At 40.6% G+C, this 13,779-nt stretch overlaps 1 protein-coding gene across 2 annotated transcripts; it reads right to left on the reverse strand.

The window, feature by feature from the left end:
* Positions 1–4,215: 4,215 nt before the first annotated feature.
* zdhhc18b (zinc finger DHHC-type palmitoyltransferase 18b) lies at positions 4,216–13,477 on the reverse strand. Of its 2 annotated transcripts, XM_015974508.3 has the most exons (9): positions 12,709–13,477; positions 12,138–12,298; positions 10,046–10,195; positions 9,739–9,876; positions 8,621–8,672; positions 8,422–8,524; positions 8,233–8,342; positions 8,023–8,125; positions 4,216–5,601 (listed from the first exon to the last, which is right to left on the reverse strand). In XM_015974508.3, exons 1-9 carry the CDS (start codon positions 12,963–12,965, stop codon positions 5,599–5,601), a joined length of 1,077 nt encoding a protein of 358 aa, XP_015829994.1. In that variant the 5' UTR covers positions 12,966–13,477; the 3' UTR covers positions 4,216–5,598. The 2 variants fall into 2 exon arrangements, with proteins under 2 accessions (XP_015829994.1, XP_054590221.1); XM_054734246.2 differs by lacking the exons at positions 4,216–5,601; positions 8,023–8,125 and having other exon boundaries at positions 8,233–8,358.
* Positions 13,478–13,779: the final 302 nt, after the last annotated feature.

The raw sequence follows: 13,779 nt of genomic DNA on the forward strand, positions 1-13,779 counted from the left end.
TTCTTTACAAAACAAAGATAATATGGTGTTTTATTAACAAATTACAATTATAAAGAAAACATTTAGGTGTTAACAAACAAGAATTTATTAACAAAACTGCTGATGTCTTTCCAAAACGTGTGTGTGAAAGCCGAGTAGATTTGCAGTCATGTGACGTCATCGGCAGTCGAAGGACCCCGAGCAGATCCTGTACCAACACCGGAAGTATGCTGACAGGAAAGGGCGCATGTCACCACCTACTGTACCGGAGTGGAACAAACTTCAGTTGACACTTCAAATGAAGACTCCCAGTTTATTACTTTAAATCAACCTAGATCGACTTAGATGTGCATGTAGATGCACTGACTGGTACTGAGAATTAGCCTTTGGCACCCTTTCAGTTGCCTGTGGCAGATGGAGCAAAATGTAAACTCACCTGCCACTTTATTGGGACCCATCTTCTGATGGCCACAAAGCTTAGATCACCTCTAACTGGTTTCTAGACCATTACGTTGGACTCCAGTGACCTCCACACTCACCAGATCTTAATCAAGTCCAGAACCTATGGGATGAGATGGCACAAAGGTTCTTATCATGTACGTATTTATGTGATGCTGTGGTGTCAATATGAGAAACCTCTGGGGAATATTTTCAACACCTTGTTCAATATATGAAGACTTAAGGCAAATCTGATTGGCCAAAGGAGGTCCAACCAACCCAGTACTGCAGGTGTGCCCAATAAAGTAGCCCATGTGTATAGTTTACAGCTGATGTGTTAGAACGTTTCCTAGTTTGAACACGACTAGATTTGCAAATATAGGTTGGCTATAGATCAAATAAGGAGCCATTTGAAAGTGGTCTCAGTTTCTCTGGCTTTAGAAATGTTTGTGTTGAGGATGTGCCTCATCAGCCTTAGAACCATTTTAACTGATTAGCTCTTTCCTATGCATGCCTGAAGCCCATTCCTGTAATATTGGAGCATGACCGACTGACACTAATAGTGTCAAGCACAAAACACCTTTTAACCGTCAGCAGCTTGGTTTACATTTTTAAAAGACAACATGGTGCACTTAATGTTAAGATTTCAGCTGAACACCTTGTTTGATCGTCAGACCACATGGTTTTAAAGACCACAGGTAGGACCCTCAGTTCAACGGCAAAACCTCAATTCCCCACACCTAATGTTTTCCATTAGCAAAGAGGCATGGTTTACCTGCGCTGCGGGCCCCCCCACCTGGCTTCTTCTCTTCTTTAGAGGAGAACAAAGGCCTGTGATCCTCATTACACGCCACACTAAAGATTGAGCACAGATGTCAAGCTGTTTATGCTCAGCCCAAAACTCTCCTTTATAGCCACATAAATTCATCAGAGTCCATTCGTTTGATGTCGGTTGAGAGCAGTATGTCACAAGATTGACAAAGTAGACGTCTTTGAAGCTTCTCACTTGTAATCCGTGCGTTTTTAGAAGATTTTGGAATGAATGCAAAAATGTTGACCTCAATGCCTCAAAGGCCAGATTTTTTTTCACTCTTCAAACTTTCTAAATATTTTTAACCTGTTAAATAATCGTCATGTTTAAATTCTCCATATCTACTCGGTGGGAAGAGGAAGAAGGACATTTCTTTGGTCCATTTTTGGAATTATCAGAGGCAGATATATGAAAACGCTGTAAAAGTGATAAATGTGTTGAATCTGAGATGTGTTAATTGTTCCTTGTGAAATAGACTGCAACAATACAGCGTTGTGCAGGTTTTGCAAAGCCTTGCAGTTAAACAATGGAATAGCTGGGTCTTTCAGAGGTGGTCTGCCATTAATAATGCCCCCTACAGATTCATACTGTCTCTGAAACCTTGTGGGTAGATGATATGGGAAAGGACTCCATACTGGGTTCAAAAGTGCGTTGTGAGTACCTGGAAAACCTTGAAACAATTGCCTCCTTATGGGGTGAGATAGGAAAATAATGCACCATGCAGATTTTCTTCCCTTGCATTAACTTAATATAAATTAGTTTGGCTTTAATGGGTTTGCAGAGTGAGGACACATGCAGTGCGAACAGCGGGTAAGCACTTCTACAGACACTGTTACTGCATTAGTAAAACTACAGCTGCATCTTGTTTTAACTGAAAGGAGTAGGACCACCATCAGCAGTTCAGAAACACGTATGGATGATGAAGAGTGACCAGACCTCTCCACCGAACGCATAAGCGTCGTGGAACATCGGCAAAGCACACAGCAATTAGCCGCCGTTACCACGACTAGGTGCGTTTTCACCGGACGCATAGCATCACATTCTGGATGGATCCTAGAAGCATAGCGGCACTTTAGTTCCGCTTCAAGCCTATTTTTTAATGTGCTACACTTCCAGAACACATCAAGCTCAGCAGTTCCAATCGGGCCAGACAGGAAGGCAATCAAAAAAGCTGTGTAAATATCTGGAAACTTTCAAAATAACAGTCACATGCAGATTTCCTGTTGCTCAACTAGAAACATGTATGTCATTAGCTGGGTAACCTCTGTATCAGAGGTAAACAGAACAGAAATGAACCACAGAGCTTTCTGGATATGCTGGATGGATCCTTGCTTGTCATCGCGTGAACTGCCGAAATTGCGCGGATTCTTGCAATTCTCCAGTCATTTCATGACCTTGCAAGACCAGCAGCAGAAGATATTGTCCTGTTGGTCTCGTTGAGCCAAGTTTGAACATTTACTGGAAAAGGTTGAAGCAGATCGAATGAGGATCAGCGCCTCCAAATCTGAAGCCATTGTTCTGGAAAATGGTGGCTTGGGAATGGGTCACTGCACCAGGTGGAAGAGCTAAAAAAACATTTGGGGAAAATTCCATCTTGATCAAACATCTGAAGCATTGACCCATCACAAAACTGAGGGGAGTTAGATATGCTAATAATGAAAAGTGTCCAAATAAGAGTCCTGACATGTTTCATGACAGTGCTGTCTCAGAGCAGATATGGATAAGGTGTTGCAAAGAGTGGACGTCAGATCCAAAAATGTCCAGCAGCCACATTCACACCAACAGAACCAGAGCAAAGAAAATAAAAATGGACCCCTCACGCCCCACCCTCATTACTTCAAGGAGAAAATTAAGCAGCCTCAAGTCCTGGACAGCAATGGAGATCTTCTTACCATGAGACTCGTAAGTTATCTTGAACTGTCCATCACATTTTTTTTGCTATTGTTTGATTGTCAAATCTCAAGGCCTAACGTAAGAGCTGCCCCATCTCTCATCTAGATGGGACATTTCCACACGCTCCCTCTCATATCTGCAGTTTTACAGCTGTAATTAATTGCAAAACCCGATCGTTTGCCTTGGGTTAAATGAAACAACTGCAGTGTATTTACAGCTTGGGCGAGGCTATGGTTGTGGTTAGTTAACTAAACCAGCGTTGGGTAAGGTTTGGGAGAGGCTTTGGGTTTGGGGCGATTGAATCTGGACTAAATTAAAGATCAGGAGACTTGCCATCCACCATCTTCACCACAGCAAACTGAGTGGGCTCTCGTTTTCTAGATTTATTTATTTATTTATTTATTTATTTATTTTTTTTTGCTGCACATCAACTTCCACAGACAGAAATTTTGTTTATTTATTATTTTCAGATCAGATTTTTATTCTTATTTCTTTTCTAGTTGTCCTGTTTATCATTAGAGTATGCTGTATATCAGTGGTACTCAGGAGGCGTCCTGGGCTGCGAGCCCCCTCTTCTTTGGCACACACACACACACACACACACACACACACACACACACACACACACACACACACACACACACACACACACACACACACACACACACACACACACACACACACACACACACACACACACTCACACACACACACACACACACACACACACAAACACAAACACACCCCGGACCACTCAGTCGGACCTTTCAATCAGTTAAATAGGAACACAACATAGCTGTCATATCACTGGTTCAGTCATCTATCTGACTGCTGGTGCAAACTCCAGGGTCCACGTATCGCCCCATAACACACCCTGGCCCTACTCAGGAGGGGAAATGTCTGTATTTACATAATTGTTTGTTCAATTTCTATATCGAATCTGTCTCGTTTCAATTTAACAATTTGTTTTAAATACATTTGACATATTATTCATATGTGTGTTTAACCGTTAACTGATCTTTAACTTCACTGCTACATGAAGTTTGTTGTTGCCACCTAGTGGTCAGCTACAGCACATAACAAATGAAAAAGACTTATTTGAGTGCTTTCTTTTTGTTTTTTATTATTTTTGACAGGAAAATCGGCTGAAAGGGGCCAACAGGTCATAAAAGTAATGAACAGCACATTTTTACACGTGGATCCATTGCTTGGATTCACTCTCTGAAGTCACCGGAGGTGTTATGAAGCTTTGAATCAACTAATGCCACAAAAGTGAGACGTTTATGTGCACTACTGGCAGAGTGCATGTGCAGGAAGATCGATGGGTCTTTGCATTTTTGTGCAGCTATTGGCATCATGCACGGAATTAGACTTGCATACTTAATACCAAACTGTCAACCTGAGAATGAACCCCTTTGCTCAGACACATTTTAGGAATAAAGGCATGAGAATAACTGAATGTTCTGATTCACCTCTACAAACAAGCACAGGTCTTTGAAAAGGCGCAACATGGAGAACAAAAGATGAAATGTCATCATAAAAAATACATCTTTAGTCTTTGTCATGCATTTGCATTCTGCATTGTAACAATAAAACTTCATATTGTTCACAAATACAAATAAAACACATTTAACTGGTAATGCAAGCTTAAAGGGAAAACCCACTCAAAATTCACATTGTGCATTCTCTTCGACTGTGGATCAACATCAACCAACAAAATCAGATCAGCATTTAAACCAACAGTGACTGCTTTAAAGTGGAAAGATGAAGAGTGTAAATCAGTTGCATGCTGCTTATGGGATCAAAGAGATCTTTAAAAACAAACAGCCAGGTGAAATGGTTCTATCAATTATCCAGAATGTGCAGAACATGAAGGGAAAAAAATCTCTAATTCTTCTTAAGATTGAGAACAAATCCTGTTTCTTTGTAAGAAAACATGACTAAAACGTGCACTGAAGTAGGAATCATAATGAGACAAAAAGTTTGTATTCAAGCTTTCATTTCACATTACAAGAAGCGTTTCTGCTCCCCACTTCAAAGAAAGGTTTCTAAATTACAAAGTCGTTATTTCCGTGATATTTGGTGAATCTTACAAGGAGGTTAAACTCATTTTTCACCAAAGAGACTTTTGACTTGTTACATTTTTTTTACTTCCAGCTTTTCGTGTGCTTTCCATCCAGGCTGCCGTTGGCCTCAAGCTGCAGTCAAGTCCGAGGCGGAAAAGGAACAGAAAAATTGGGGTCCAGTAGTGAATAAGCAAAGTGGCTCATTTGCATTCATGAAAGCGAGCTTTGGTTCTATCAAGAGAGGAGGTATTTCCACAGGTCTGCCTGTTACAGTGGGCCCTGCAGCTCTGAGAGAGCTCCAGCGAAGGGTCAGAGTTCAGGGATTGTTGCTTGGGCAGGAAGGAGCTATTTGAGGGTTCCCCTGAGGACAAGATGAGCTGAGGACTCCATCCACCCTTTAGTTCCTTGTGTTCACTAGGGAAGAAACGAAGGACATAAAAAGGTTGCAAACTGATTGATCAGCATCAAATTAAAATGATCTGGTGATTGGATCATTGATAAGGCAAGCTGTGGTGGTCGGAAGCAGGAGCTCCGGTTTCATGCGGTATAAAATCACCCCATTGTTTATTTTTAGAAAAAAGCTAAAGACTAGACGATTTTTATTATGTCCCAGCAATCAACTGAATAACATCCAAATGATACAATTTAATTCCAATTTCAACATAAAGACTTAGATACCAGTGTTTTTACAAGTTTTAGATTTTCTTTATGCAACACGAGGAGCTAGGACAAAGGCTAACGAAGATGCTAATGTCTCCATTTTTGAGCCAAATTGGTGAAGTCAAAGCAAAGGTACCAACGTTTTTAAAGACCAAGTTCACTTATTTTTGCGTTACATTTGTAGTAGTCTCTAGAATAAATGACTGTCGTGTGAGTCTGTCTCTGTGAGACAAAAGCTCTGACACTCCTGTTTCTGGACCTAGAAGTCAGCCAGGAAAGAGGGGAGCAGAAGACGGCAGATTCTGGACTCTTGTTTTCTGCTGTCTGCCGTCTGCTTGGCTAGCACCATCACGACTCTACCACTGACTCTGTTTGCTCTGCAACATTGATGTTTTTGCTCCACAAATAAAACAAGCCTGAAGGAGTTGCCCTGTTGTGGAGGTGCTAATGCGAACTGTTAGCTTCTACTATTCAAGATGTCCTCTGCTGTTTCCTGGATGGTAAACCAACAACCGCCTTCCCTGTCACAATTAACATGCATGTTAAACTCAGCGTAGCAGAGTATTAACATTTTAAAAAATAAGGAAAACATGGTTGCAATGAACTTGCTCTTTATGATATTACATCCACTTTCTCGACAAACCCTCGTTTCTGTCAATCTTTCTTTTCTATTTAGTTTTTATGCATGTTGATGATCCCTGAGGTCTGTTCCAGAGATCCTGCAGCATGAAAATGGTCAAATGACATCAGCATGTTAGTCGTAAGGTTTCATTCACTGTTTCAAACACCTTCTAAAGAACTGAAGAGTCATGCAGTAGGGCAGCACTGGGATGCAAGCTTGCAGGAATGGATTGGTGGACACCAACTGAGACTCGCATGTGACAGCAGCAAATATGAGAATGATGCACTTCTTCTTTCTGACTGAACAAGCTTACCAAGCTCAATGGTTTTCTGCACTAACAGCAACTTATCAGCCAGTGCAGGACACCACAAAGTTCAGACACTCCTGATGGCAATGATGGAACACAGACACAGAGAGCAATCCTAAACCGAGCAGATTTCTATACACAGCCATGGACTAAACCGTTGGTACCATTGTTGTATAATAAAATACACTATAATAACGTAAATCTGCTTAATTTGTTCAAAATTCTGGTACAAATCCAGAATCAGTGTCTGATTTTCATTTGCTCATTTTCAGGTTTTTTTTATTTTTATGAATTACTTTTGTCAGTTCCTCCTTTTTCCAGTCAAAATTGTGGGATTTTTGTTTCTGGACCAACAATTTTATCCACATCTGTAGGTAAAGTGAAGTTACAGACTGGTATGTGACGAGTGAGAATGAAAAAGCAAAAACATGAAAGGACAGACTCTGTAAATTATGACAAAAAATACATTTTAATGGAATGAATAGATGTGCAACTACATAAATGAGAGGGGTGTGAAAAAAACTAAAGGAACAAAATAAATTTTTACATCTTTTTCAAAAACAAAGTTACAAAAAAAATTCTACAAATTCAACAGAAGGAAATAATTAAACAAAGGAACGACAGAAAATAAAAGAAAGGAAGAAAAACACAGATCAAATAAAATATAAAGCATCAAAAAATATAATTAAATTTACAAGAAAAAATTTAAAAAAGATAAAAAATACCTTATACATCTGAATGTATGTAAAAAGTAATGTGGAAAAACAATGTACGCACAATCAGGACAACGGTTAACGCACTCAGAAAATAGCTGAAAACGATCTCTCTCTCTCTCTCTCTCTCACACACACACACACACACGTTCACCAGATCAATAACAAATTCACCGTTTGGAGCTCTGACATCAACTTTGACATTTCTTTTCTATGTTCAAATAAATAAATAATCATCATTATCATGCATCTGCAGGAATCGTTTTCCCCCACTGCTGTTGGGGGGGGGGGGGGCTGCCATGAAGTCATAGCAACAAAAACCTGAGCCCTGAGAAAAAGACGAGATTAAGTAGACGATGCAACTGATTTCCAGTAACAGTAGTTGTACGTGTCTGAGGTGAACAGGTCTAATCTGAGGAGGTAGCGTTCACGCAGCAGCAGGCAGCAAGGCTTCTGTCAGGCAGGGGCAGAGGGGGGGGGGGGGGGGGGGCAGAATCAGACGAGTTAAAGCACAGCTGAGAAGATCCTCCTACCATGTTCTTCTCATTTTTACTAGCCGGAGCGAGCAGCTCAACAGCCACGCCGCTACTCTGAGCCGGCACGTCTGCAGGAAGAAAACCTCGTCTGTCAATCAAGCTGAAAGCCAAGAAAAGAGAGCGTAGGTTATTTTAAAGAATAAACAGTAGGATGTGACTAAAAAGGGCTGTGATGAGTTTTCTGCTCCTGTCCCACCGGCTACACACCTGGGTGGGAAAGGTGAACAGAGCACCGAACAGCAGTTGGTAAAGATGTTCCTGTGACTGTATGGGTTGGTGACATCTTCTCCACCCTTCCCGGACCACGAGCCTTTAATCTGGAAAGCATTTATACTTCAAATTTTATTTACAAATAAACACAACCTACGTTCAATGGGACAGTGGATCAGGACTCACGTCTTCATTAGTGGTCAGGTTGGAGGCAACCAGGTATGTATGGAAGCCTGAGAGGCCCAAGATAGACCACACTGAGAAAAAGCATATAACCAGCTCCACTGCAGTAGGAGGATGAGTCAAGGAGGACTTAAATAATGAACTGCAATAAAAACATGAGTCTCGTAAAGAAATCATCATCACTTTAACCATTAAAGGATATCTGCCAGGACTTTCCTGAAGAGCAAACACCAGGCCTTTCCCACCTTGAGCCCCTAGAATAAAGAAAAACACACATTTATTACAGGAAGTGGCCTTTTGGGATAACATTCATGTGTAAAGGTTAATGTTCTACAGAAAAACACCTTAAAGTAGCTATCCACTGCTTTCCCCTTTCAGGAATTATGTATCTTTTAAAAATCCGTTAAAGTCATTTTCTTACTCTACACTGTAGGCAATATGTAATTTTTTTATTTTTGCTAAGCCCACCACCCGTTCTGTAGAGCCTCATGCAATTTGAATTTAGTGGCGTTCAGCATTAGTCAATAGCGTTAGATATTCGCTTCCATACGGATATCAGTCACAGAGCATGCGTGAGCATTTGTGGAAGTACCTAGACTGATGCAGAGTTGGTGACATTTCTTATGAACAAGTGTTTAAAATATATACTTATATGAATAAACAGCAAACCGTGAGAATAATAAATGAAAAACTATGTGTTTTAGCTCTGTTGGCTGGGTAGAGGTGCACGTTCATGAACAAGAGTCGTTGCTTCCAGCCGTAATCGCAGAAGTAGGGAGAGTGGCTTCAGGTGTAAAAGATTTTTCTGCTCATAGCCTAGTGAACTAGACCAAATCCTTGCTTTGCAAAGTTTGGTCTAGGCACGCTCCACTGGAACCTCAGCAGCTCCTACCAGGACTCTGGCTAGCCAATCACAGCTCTCTAGAGGGGTTTCAAACACATAAAGAGCTGTGATTGGGCCATAATGGTGGGCCAATCATAGTGCTCTATCTGCTTAGTGAACAAATCACAGAGCTTTATCCGCTTTGTGGGCCAATCAGGGCACTCTATATGCCTGGTGGGTGGGATGATGCAACAGAGTGAAACAAGAGTATGTCACATTCATTGTCCAGTAGACAACGGTAGAACCCGCCCCACAACGGAGAGCCGTCAATGGAGCATGGCCAGACTAAATAATACATTTATTTAGTCTGGCTTGCCAGGCTAGGTGCCCTCTGAGAAAATCTCTGGGTTTCTGCTTTACCACAGCACATACGGGTGGATTTGCAGTTAAATGTGACGGTATTTTTGCACCCACAAATCCAATGCAACGCCACTCACTCAGAGCCAGATGTGTCATCACACAGCCAAAGATGAACGCCGTCAAAAAGGAGAGCGACACAATGAAGGTGTAGAAGAAGCGGTAGTTGCGTTTGCCCACACAGTTTCCCACCCAGGGGCAATGGTGGTCGAATCTCTCTGATGTAAAAAACAGTATCAGTTTGGTAGGATTTGCTTCCTTCATGAATGAAATCATCATATAAAAAATGACTTTTCTACTTATATAATTATGATGACCATAACCCTGTGAATACTGTTTTATTATTTATGATACACAAATGTGTGTGTGTGTGAGCGTGCGGCTCACCCACACAGTTGTCACACAGGCTGCAGTGGGAGGTGCGTGGTGGCCGAAACATCCTGCAGGTAAAGCAGTACTTGAGCTTGACCACTTGCTGGTTGATGAGGACTTCCTTGGTGCGAGGTGGAGGCCGATAACTGGCGTTTCCACAGTTGTCTAAAAAACACATTAAACATGCAAAAGTTACTTATTCAACACTGAAATCTAGTAACCAGTGGTGGCTTGTCCATGGGGGTGCAAGGGAGCTGCCCTCGCTGGCACCTCCAGAAAATTGGGATGGGGTGGCCAGATGAGACCAAAAAAAATGTTGGGGTGGCACACCAAATGGGTCCTTGGGGTAACTCTAGGAGAGTTTAGCCTGTGGTGATATATTGCATTGCTCCTTTATTCATTTTTATTTAAAAAAATAAAAAAACAACAGTTTGTATTCAAAACATTTAACCTAAATTTTACAAACACAAACATTTCAGAAAAATACATATCGGTTATTGAAATTATTTCAAATTTTATTTTAAATGTGGTTTTTTTTGTTTAATTCGCCTGTTGCTGTGTTCAACAAAAAAATTATGGAGATACAACTTTTTTAAATGGTGAGCAGCAGAAACATGTATTTTTTCTTTATTCTGATTATTTCTTTACTTATTGACTGTATTATTATTATTTTGTTTAGAACTGTGTCTTGAATAAATAAGATACATTTATGGTTTGAGTGAACATTAATATGATTTATTAACACTGGCATTTGCTGGGGGGGGGGGGGAGCAGCAATTTTCTAGGGGTGGCCATGGCTACCCCTGGCCACCCCTTGGGGGCGCCATTGGATATGGGGGGGGGGGGGGGATTACAATCTACAACATATTTAGATATATTGACAATAAATGTGTCAGTTTAGCTTAATTGTGTCTGCCTACATGTAATCTGGTGTATTTATACATCATTTTCACCAGCTCTCTTTCATTAAACAGCAAATTTACCCAACTGACTCACTAGTTTCACTTTTGTAGCGCTAGCAAAAAAAAAAAAGAAACCTGAGCGGCAGCTGAACAGCCAATCATGTTTGGTTGCTAGGGAAAACTGGTTGATTATTGACCAATCAGCATAACTTAATTTACTGTCTCAGGGGTGCTGGCCGATAGCGCCCATGCTAAAAGAAACAGCTAGCTGGCATGCTAAAAGGTGCTGTATCTCATGTCCCCTCTCTGTCACTTCCTCATTCACACAAATTCACAGTCGATTTATATAGATAGCTGAAATCATAGCTGCTGTAATACGCATTTATTTGTTCTCGTTTTATAATGTTTAAAACTCGTTTCCTAATTCAACTTTCATGCTGTGGTAATGCCTTCTAATGGTGGAACTTAGTATTGCGCTTTGAGCTGTGCATGCTTTGAGCAGATGATTAATTAAGGCACACACACACACACACACACACACACACACACACACACACACACACGCACGCACACACACACACACACACACAGTAGGAGACTGAAAACTAAAGCTGTAAAACAAACTGCCTCCTTAATAAGACACAAATAGACATTATGGACTGAAGTCACACGTGAATGCTTGGTAGAAATGCTCATGTACATTATTTTGGGGCTATAAAATAATTTCTGCATTTTAATTATTTATTTTGGAGCCATTTCCCAACAGTTCATTTAAATACTTATAATGGACTAAAAAGATATATTTCATACATCAGCCCCACCTAAAAATACTTTCAGTAGCTGCCACTGCTGGTAACTTCAATATGAATTTTTATACTGAGGCCAAAGGTCTTGTGTATTTTCATAAAACTAGCTGGAGCAAAAGTGGTCCAGTTGAATAAGAGACACATATTACATCACTGCTGGCTAAACTTTGGGATTGAGTAGGAAGTTTTAAAGTGAACAAGGGGCCAACTTCAGATGCATGGGTCATATTTTTAAGTGAGCTATGCAGAAAATACCAATACCAAAATAAACAGGAGAGATAGCTCAACAGATGGTATAAGACGTAACAAACACAAAAAAGTGTTTATATTTTACAACATCAGAGGCAGGGTTGCACAGATACTGCTTAATTTGCTCCTCTGTCTTAATTCATCTCTTACCAATCTGTCTCTCGATGTCTGCGGCCTCGTCCGGCATCGCTCGAGGCAGGATGCCAGGGTCGGTGAAACTGGTCTGGAGCAAAGTGATGAGCACAAACACAAGAAGGACCCCTCCAATAGCTGGGATACAGGTGGTCAAGTGTTTGACCAGGAAGGGACAACTATGATGGACAGATTAGACAGAAACTGCCCTCATCAAAAGTCACAAACAGATTTTTTTCCCTTACCAGAGCTGATCTCAATTAAAAACTGCAGCTTATAATTACCAGCTAAAGCCCTTGAGACATGGCACACATTTCACCACATACTCATGAGTAAGCACTCCTCTATATTACTCTGTGGTGTAAAAGTGTTTAGTAGCAAAATCTGTCAAACCAATATATATTCAACCACTGTAAAGGAAATATAACAACACAAGCCAAGAACGTTTAGCATGTTTAAGGTTTTATATATATATATATATATATATATATATATATATATATATATATATATATATATATATATATATATATATTTTTTTTTTTTTTTTTTTTACTGAAAAAAGCAGCAGGAGGTAAATAAAACCCACTCAAATATAAAAAATAAAACACTGGTGACGAGGATGAGGCCCAGGGTGAGGGGCAGGACCCCGCTCTGACGGGCCAGCATGACTCGTCCATCGCAGAAAAAGCGGTTCTTCCCGGGGAAAACTTCCCATTTTCTCCTGGGTCTCCTCGGCTGCTCTGGCTTCTCTGAGCCGGTTCCTCCACCGTGATGAGCCGGGGGCTGGGGGGTGGGCGTCCGGAGTGCCTGCGGGTCGATTTGCTGATAGTCGCAGCTTTTCATGATTTTGTGGAGGAGAGAGGCTGCTCTGTCCCAGTCAGGGCAACCGCCGACAGCATCACCGGATGCCGTGTCGTTTGAGGCTGACGATCGTGGTCATCCCACACAGAACACGAGCTTTCCCTTTACTGTGGGCGTTCCGTAAATAACACAGAGTCTCGAGAGTCTTATGTTCCATCCCTCCTCTTTATATTTCAGGAAAGCCCAATCCAAATCCGAGCGATGCTCCGCTGTCTGTCCATGGTTAGCATCTTAGCTCCGCCACCTCCACAGCTGTGGAGCTCTTTAGCATCTGAACCTGACGCTATGCTGACTACCTAGCTTACTCAGACACTTTAACCACAGTTTGTCGTTAAATCTGAATACAGATACCACATATATGAAACCAAATAAAGCACAATCGCCTTGTTTTATTCGTATTGCGCAACATTAAAAACTAGACTTTATTTTGACCTGCCAACGCAAGCGTTGTCCCCACGGAACTACAGAAAAAATCATTTCCGCTTACCTTAAAAAATAAAATTGTTTTGTTTTGGAAGAAAGCGGAAGTGTTTTTCTGTATTACTATTATTACTATTATTATCGTTGCTGGTGGGATTATTATAAAATATTCTGCATACACAAGTTGAAAATTGAACAAATAGTTAAAACTACATCCACTTAATAATAATAATAATAATAATAATATATTATTATTATTATTATTATTATTATTATTATTATTATTATTATTATTATTATTGAAAAGCATATTATTATTGAAAGCATACACGGCATGTTTGAAGGATTTCAAATAATACATTTTGTTAAAAATACA

The sequence above is a fragment of the Nothobranchius furzeri genome, chromosome 19, assembly GCF_043380555.1.
Source record: "Nothobranchius furzeri strain GRZ-AD chromosome 19, NfurGRZ-RIMD1, whole genome shotgun sequence".
NCBI classification, from domain to species: Eukaryota; Metazoa; Chordata; class Actinopteri; order Cyprinodontiformes; family Nothobranchiidae; genus Nothobranchius; species Nothobranchius furzeri.